The sequence below is a fragment of the Megalops cyprinoides genome, chromosome 13 (genome assembly GCF_013368585.1).
Source record: "Megalops cyprinoides isolate fMegCyp1 chromosome 13, fMegCyp1.pri, whole genome shotgun sequence".
In the NCBI taxonomy this organism is placed as follows: domain Eukaryota; kingdom Metazoa; phylum Chordata; class Actinopteri; order Elopiformes; family Megalopidae; genus Megalops; species Megalops cyprinoides.
The window spans coordinates 22,690,132-22,698,386 of NC_050595.1; the positions used below are offsets into that span (position 1 = coordinate 22,690,132).

General features: G+C 41.7%; 1 protein-coding gene across 2 annotated transcripts; it reads left to right on the forward strand.

Annotated features, from left to right (window-relative positions):
- Positions 1-312: 312 nt before the first annotated feature.
- Positions 313-5,098, forward strand: LOC118788184 (hyaluronan and proteoglycan link protein 3-like). Of its 2 annotated transcripts, none has more exons than XM_036544084.1 (5): positions 313-377; positions 2,101-2,283; positions 2,397-2,765; positions 3,287-3,589; positions 4,215-5,098. In XM_036544084.1, the coding sequence occupies exons 2-5, from the start codon at positions 2,160-2,162 to the stop codon at positions 4,496-4,498; spliced, it is 1,080 nt and encodes a 359-aa protein (XP_036399977.1). In that variant the 5' UTR covers positions 313-377; positions 2,101-2,159; the 3' UTR covers positions 4,499-5,098. The 2 variants fall into 2 exon arrangements, with proteins under 2 accessions (XP_036399977.1, XP_036399978.1); XM_036544085.1 differs by lacking the exon at positions 313-377 and adding an exon at positions 1,679-1,689 and having other exon boundaries at positions 2,168-2,283.
- The last annotated feature ends 3,157 nt before the right edge of the window (positions 5,099-8,255 follow it).

The window sequence follows — 8,255 nt, forward strand, 5'->3', positions numbered from 1 at the left end:
TAATCATTAAATACTCTGGTTAATGTTATGGCGCTCTTCCTCCAAAGTATCTACCGATTGAGGATTCGCACTCTTTCTGTCACTTCCATTTTTCCTTGCACATCTTTCTCCTTATGTTTAAATATGATGTTCAAAGGTCAGGGTCGTTAATTTCCTCGCATTATTACAGGCATTATGGTAATGTCCCTTTAACAGCAGGCGTTATCTTTGTGCTGAGGGGCCGTCTTGCTCTGGTGACGTCATATTTTCTGTTTTTCTCCAAAGATCAATGAGGAGTAGGGTAACTTTTTCTGTTACAACCAAAGTGCTTCTCTGCCGACAGAGAGGAAAAAGGAGCAAAGAAGCAAACACGACAAGCGTGATCCAGCTCTAAGTCTGTAAGTAACTGTGATGTTTTATAATTTACTTAAATACAGCATTGCCATCAAATGTGTTTTAATATTAATGTTAATATATAAAGTCTAATACACCATCATAAGAACAGAAATACTGTAAGCTGCGTATAAGAAAGTGTTCAGCTGTGTTAAAGTGTTTCATCATATGCGGTACAGTAATGATTGGAAGGATGTATAAGTACTTGATATGCTCTTTTGTCATAAGGTGTATGACCCCAAGTCAGAAGGAAGAAGAATGTCCTATAAGAAAACCGAATCCGTCATTTTAAACTTCTGAAAGCGCAGTTTCGGATGAATTAAATGTTGCAAAAATGGCATGAATCGTTGCGCTATAATCGTCTAAAAACACCCAAAACACAGCACAAAATATAAAACGCATATAGACTCAGGTCAAATGCACTTGCACACCCCCGACAGTATTTAGATGTGTTCCCTTCAAGACAAATGTATCCGCTTCGTTGTGATCAGACCTTGATTTTACATGCTTTTCGCTCACCAGGGTTTTTACCAAATTGATGTTGACAGTGTCAATACAGGCGGCGTAAACAACTGCGCAACTATAGCGTTGGTGTGTTTGAAAGTTTAAACTTAGCTGAGCGCTGGGAATTGTAAATCAAGGCAATCATGCAAATGTTATGCGTCCCGTTTGATGTACCGCTGGACTATTCCTACAGTGTGATCGATGTTGCGTATATCGTAGTCTACTGCCAACAGACTTGGGTGTTGTATTTAAAATTAGGAAGGGGCTGTGGTGGTTAGCGATAGTATTCATCGGTACATAAGGATTCTGTTACTGTCTAAAGTCCTTGATAAAATACATTTTAATAATTCTGTTGACCACAATTAGCACATGACGTTGAATAAAACAATGTCGTTGACCACGCCCCCCTATTGACAGGTGAATTACCGTCCATAATTAAAATTTCCTAACGAGCATTCTTCTCATTTGCTGGCATTTTTCGTTGTATCTGAATTTTAGGGTAATCGTCACCTATTTAGGTATTTGATCTGAATTACATTTAATTCATAGAAACGTTTCTTCTGAAGGAAGACATACATACATAAGCGTATTTAGTTGCTGAAACGCGAGTGACCACCATGAGAGTTCATCTTTTTACAGATTAGGAAAATTACTTAATACTTTTTGTAGATAATTGGCTTCAAAACAGACCAGCCCGATATCACCAATATGCCATTTTTACCAATTAAATAAACTTAATCGATCTTAAAACGTAATTTTGTGTTATGTGACTTAAATGATGATGTTTAGCCCCGTACCCCATATGCTTTCTATGTTTGTATCATTGTATATTTATATAATGTACAATGATATATTTTTTGTAATATTGGATATTGGATATTTTCATGACTTGGAGAATGGATTCTGTTTTTCTTCACTTATTAAAATAGTATAAAAATTAATCACTGCTACAAAATTAATCAACAATATCTTATAACTGAAAATCGTCATCTAAAAAGTAACTATCTTCCATGCATTTATATGAAAGTGTCGAAAGGTGTTCTGCGTTTCGTAGTGTATGCAACATGGTGTGTGACTGTCTTCTATTGGTAGCAATATGTTTTTGCTTAACCATCTTACCTTACCCTATCTTTAGAGATGAAACTGGCTACTAAGAGAACAAACTTAGCGACTGTATTTGCGATAGTAGAATTAATAAGAGCAGTAATTATAATGTTTTTTTAGGTTAGAAAATCATTGTTCGAGGAAGACCGCACAGGGACACAGTAAGAGTGATTGGTACCATGATGAGGACGCGCCCCCTGCTGGCTGTGCTGCTGCAGTTCCTCTGCTCGTGCCAAGCCGCTCCAGGCTATTCCAACGGCTTCTTTTACCATGACATTATGAACGGCAACGGTAACGGAGAAAGTACGCGTGTGTAAAGCTGTGTAACTATACCATTTTGACGATTTTACCGTCTCCACTCAAGGTAATCGGTCAGTTTTCTACTTCAGTGTCTGTTTTGCATTGCTTTTGTACAGTTTATTTCAACGGGGTGCGTCTTCATGTGGAGACGACCGATACGCCGGTGTCTGCCGTGCGGGGGAGCAACGTCACGCTGCCCTGTCATTACCGCTACGAACCCAAGCTGAGCGCCCCCCGCAGGACCCGCGTGAAGTGGTCCTGGCTGCCGTCTGTCGGGGGCCACGAAACAGACGTGATCGTCGCAGTCGGCAACCGGCACCGCAGCTACGGGGACTTCAAAGGGCGCGTACACCTGCGGCAGGAATCCCCCGGCGAAGTGTCCTTGGTCATCTCCGACCTGCACCTCAACGACACCGGGCGATACCGCTGCGAGGTCATCGACGGTCTGGAGGACGAGAGCGCCAGCGTGGATCTGGAGTTACGCGGTACAACAGAGCGTCCATATTCTCCCTCTTACACACTGCTATGCCATTGTACTTTATGTTTGTGTGGTTGTGTAGGATTTAATCAAGCACACCCATTTTACTGGCTCCAAACTACCCAAGCATACAGTGTATACTCCTCCATTCCTTTGATATAACTCTCAAACTTAACCTGATCAGCCTTTTTGTAGCCAGCTGTATTACCTAAAGTCTGATTTGAAGATAAACATCTCAAGGTGATTGATGGGAGAAGATTAGGCTTCGTTTGAAATTTCACTGAATGTTATAAATGATTCGAGGTTTTGAGACAAATGAGATGATTAGTGCTTTACAGGCCAGGATGTTAAAAGGAGCTGAAATAATGTTGAATTCTGGGCCACCCACGTGTGGTTTGAGGTCTGTCCAAGGAGCTACCTTCCAAAGTAAACATATTCATTTCTTTGTCTCTCTTACCAATCAAGAAACCGCACACCTTTGGCAGGTTCTACTCTGAGACGGTTATCCTTTCCCACTCTTTCCCTCAGGAGTGGTGTTTCCTTACCAGCCCCTCAGGGGGCGATATCACCTGAACTTTGTGTCAGCTCAGCGGGCATGCGAGGAGCAGGACTCGGCGCTGGCCACCTTCGAGCAGCTGTTCACAGCCTGGGAGGAGGGGTTGGACTGGTGCAACGCGGGCTGGCTGGCGGACGGCACCGTGCAGTACCCCATCACCCTGCCGCGCAAGCCCTGCGGGGGCCTCGGAGTCGCGCCGGGCGTCCGCAGCTACGGTGCCCGTCACCGGCAGCTGCACCTGTACGATGCCTTCTGCTTCTCCTCCTCTCTCCGAGGTAGAGACCTCAGCACAGTCTCTCTCTCACCCGCTCCCTTTTCCCTTTCGCCTTCTCTTTTTCCTTTTCATCCTCTCTTTTTCCTTTCTCCCTCTTTCTCTCTGTCTCTGTGGTGTTTGCTGCAGCTCAGAGCTAAGTCTTCAATCTGTTCACCACCCAACGCCCTGCATTTTTGTAGATTACTGTTTGTACAGTAACTGATATCCTTTTATCTTGAACCTAACCTTAACCATATCTTGCACAAAGCTTAAACTCCAGTGCCAAGTGAAATGATGGGGCAAGTATGTGAGGCAGTGGTGAGAGAAACAAGCTAGATGTGTAAGGCTTTATACCAACCCCAAACAGGGAAGGTGTAACAATGCTTTGATAACTTCCTGGTTATTTGATTTAATTGAGTTATTAAAGTTATTATAAGTTGTTTAAGTTATTGAATCCTGCGCTGGGAAATTAGGATGGCCCGTCTTACCTTTAACCCACAAGAGCTTATGTTAATGTACAGAAACTTGGAGAGTGAAAACTTAACCAAACATTAAAAATTAAACCAAAACCCACATTCTCGGGTTACCGTTTGTGTTGTGCACATTGTAAGCTAACGAGCTGCTGTGTCTCTGCTCCCCCCCCCCAGGGAGTGTGTACTTCCTGCAGCACCCTCTCAAGCTCAACTTCACTGAAGCAGTGCGGGCCTGCAAGCAGGACGGGGCCGAGATCGCCAAGGTGGGCCAGCTCTACGCTGCCTGGAGGTTCATGGGCCTGGACCGCTGTGACGCGGGGTGGCTGGCCGACGGGAGCCTGCGCTACCCCATCGCCGTCCCCCGCCCCAACTGCGGCCCCCATGAGCCAGGAGTGCGCAGTTTCGGCTTCCCTGCCCAGAGCCAGAAATACGGTGTCTACTGCTATGGCTCCCGGTAAACCCCTGCTTCTCTGCAGTCTGAGTGGGGGGATGAATTATCCTTTTTCCCATCAGTCCGTGGGAGGGGGTGGGTCACCGCTCCACTCACCTCCAACTCAGCTTCTCTAGTGTGTTTATGTCAATGGAAGTGTGCCGCCTGTGGGTGGGTGCCTTTAGTGATGGTGCCGTTTCGGGCTTGGCGGCCATGTTTTAAGACATCCCGGTGGCAGGGCTGCTGAGTTAGAGGAAATGACATGAACCGTACTGGTGTAAATACAAAACAGGCAGCAAGATTCACTGAGACAGGTTCGAGTGAACGCAGGCTCAAACACCCAGTGTAAAGCACATGAGCGTTCACTAATGTTCGCATGAACCAGACCACACACACAGTGCTAGGACTCAGGTAAATGAAACAAAAAGGACTACACAACAAATGGTTATGATTTCGGTAGGGACATATCTTTATGGAAGCATTCTCATGACCCTTGAACTGTTAAGCAGATACCCTTATTAGGATTTACATAGCTCACATTTTTGACATTACAGTTTTTTACGGAAGGATCTTTACTGAACCAATACGTGGTACAACGGCAGTTTCCCATTTGGAATCTGTCTCTACTGTCAGCACATTTAGTTCACATTCAACCTGATGTTTTTTGTGTTTGTTTTATATTGCCATATATTGGCCAATAAATGCCATCATGTTGGCTGTGATAATTGAGGTGGACTGATCTCCAAATGTATCATTAAGTATGCATATGGACTTTAGTTTTCTTTTTTTACCTTCAAGACTTCTGTGAATTCACTGTTACTAGTATTATTATTTATAACTGACATATTCTATGATTTTCTTTTCGATATAATAAAAAGCAGAGAATTTTCCTGGATAATGTAGCAAATTTACTTAAAAGACATATACCTTTGAGATGAATTAAAATGCCATTCAAGGCTGCTACGCTATGGACTGTGGTTGCAGTTTAACAGAAGGACACACCCACTTGATGTGATGTTCCATGTCTGAAACATATACTGTATCTTTTATATTTTACTGAACTTCAGTTTATCTGTTTATAAACACCACTGAAGGGCTTCAATTTCATATGAAAAATAGAAGAGCCCTATTTTTTTGTAAAATAAATAAAGTCTGTCATAAAGACATTAATGACATGTGGCAAAGTGATTCCTGTATTATTGAAATTATGAAGTTCTTGCACTTCATGACATCTACTGTTACTTTTTTTTTACTTTCTACATATATAGGTCCAGTCAGGGACAGGTTGTGTCTAGGATGACCATGAACTTTGTGATTATGGTGAGGTGGTGAGAAAAAGGGCTGAAAATTTAGTGAATGTTGTGATAAAATAGTTGCCAATCAAGAGCCTATCCTTGGATTTTGTGAAAAGGAATGGAGCGATCAATGTGACGTGTAAAGGGAAGCATGTGGCCAACATATTTTTGATTGGTACATTTACTGCCTTCTTTTCTAATGTAGCTTCATAACATTAGGCAACATTTTAAAGTCATTCTACTCATTATTTGAGCTTTTGAAAAAATACACTAAATTATCTGACTGAAGATGTCAAGATGTCCAGTGTTAGCTGAGTGTAACTGCTACTGTGTTACTGTTGTAACCTATCTAGCCAGCTGTTATGATAGACACATAATAACACTGCATGGATTAGCTGCCGCCTTTGATACTACGAAACAAGCGAATTCAAGCCAGTAAGGCAGCTGAAACTCAGCGGTGATAACAATTCTACATTACATAAATGAGCATGATCCAAAAATGAAAAAAAAAAAAGACAAATTAGCATAATTCAGAATTCAATGTCCATTTGTTAGGGATTCTCATGAACACTAAACAACCATGCTGGTAATGGATTTTAACATTATTGGATATCACACCACATTAGTATGCATGTACATGCTTAAACGGTGGGGTTCATCATTGCCAATGCATTGTTCCATTGTAACGCATTACACTAGAAAGGCCCACCATTGGGACTCTACATTGAGACATACTGTATCCAGAAATTCAGTACTGAGAAATTCAACTTTATCCATTTCAGAGAGTAACTTATGAATAACTTGTCAGATGAAGAAAGAAGAAGAATTCTTGGAAACTGTGAAACAACTTGTGAAGCAAATGAGCAAGGAAATATTGACGATGGCTGCCAGCTGGCCAGAAATTAATAACAGACTTAAGAACATAAAAGGGTTGGAAAATGGTAGGACATTGGCAGACAAAGGTGACATGGATGAAAATAAGTTCAAATTAACTCAAAGTGCAAACACTGTGTCCTCTGTCTCACACTGATAGCACATGCATTGTGGGACAGAGGACACAGCCAGGCCCAGGGGCTTACACATCTGTTCATGGGTATCTTATAAAACGAAAAGGGGTAGGTCTGATAGGTACAGCGTCAAAAACTGCCTTTCCTCATCAGCAAAGGCTAATGTGAATACCACGGTATCACTACATACCACAGGACTCACTAAAACTGAGTAAAGGCTGAACAGGATGGAGTGGAGACTGAAAGGGACAAAATGCTGAAGATGTTTGTACAGTTGAACTGTTATTGAATGCACATTTAGCCTTTGGCAGTTGTTGGCAGTTGATATGGTTATGGCTGTGGTTGTGTTCATCAGTTATCCATGTCCATGTTCACCCTTTGCTCGTTTACTATTACTTTTAGAAAATCTGCAGAATTTGGAATTATAATGTCAGTGTGCATGTTTATACATGGAAAGTACAGGTAATTGATGTTAACTATAACCCGTCCTGGCTGTAGTCACGTACAGTAAATGCTGGAGGGATTTACAGTATTCCCTGCTTCTTATATTGGCCACTAGAGGGCGCAGAATACAAGCAGGAAAGGGAGGGCCCCAACGAGGGGCTCTGGGTTAGAGAGGAGAAACGGCACAAATATACAGGCGGCCAGTGTGCGAGGGTGGCAGAGCCCCTCGATAAGGGCTTCATTCATTCAGGGGAAAGACGAATGCATTAGCCCCCCCCTTGAAGGGCGAATGAAAAAAGTCCCTAAAATTTTTTTATTATTCTTACAACTCAAAGACATATCCTTTTTACACCAACCTGTTTCAAAAACACTGCTGAAACTCGGGTTTGAGGCAAAAAAGGCACATTTGTTCCCCTAGCTGTTTAGATAACATGAGGTGAATGAATGTGCACTCTGTGAGACAGGAACATAGCCAGAGATGTGATTGATAGTTATTCCTTTTCTAGTGTTGAGAGAGTGTTGGAGGCAAGCATACACTAAATTGCTCATTTGTAATGACAGTGCTGGGGTATGTAACTTGGGCGTTTACCTTATGTAAGTGAATGGCTAATGACTTTAACATGAATAAGATCTAATAATCCCAGTTTACAATGAAGTTCATAATAATAATGAATGTGGGCACAATGCATAGAAACGTGTCTTTATGTATACTTGATATAGTGAAGGGAAGGCATTGCTTATTTTATATCAGGCCATGAATAAAAACTGTGAACATGTCTTTATGTTGGCTGTTGTTTCAAAACCTATTTGCTTACACCTAATAGTCTATTCTTTTCAGCAAGCTGTCTGCTTCCAAAAATTTAAACATATTTGAAAATGTAAAACAAAATTGCTGAGAGGCAAAAATAAGTAATGTTCATTAAAAATTTGAAGAACATATACTGAAGTTATGAGAAGGGTATGCAATTTAATGAATGACACAGGTAACATATTGCTTGTTTAACATGTCTAAAATACTACTAAGAGAAACTAAATATTG

Bases quoted from the DNA above. Each gene is read 5' to 3' on its own strand.
- LOC118788184 (XM_036544085.1), top strand. The intron at 2,284-2,396 runs GTACGCGTGTGT...GCTTTTGTACAG, and splicing joins CGGCAACGGTAACGGAGAAA to TTTATTTCAACGGGGTGCGT. The intron at 3,590-4,214 runs GTAGAGACCTCA...CCCCCCCCCCAG, and splicing joins CTTCTCCTCCTCTCTCCGAG to GGAGTGTGTACTTCCTGCAG.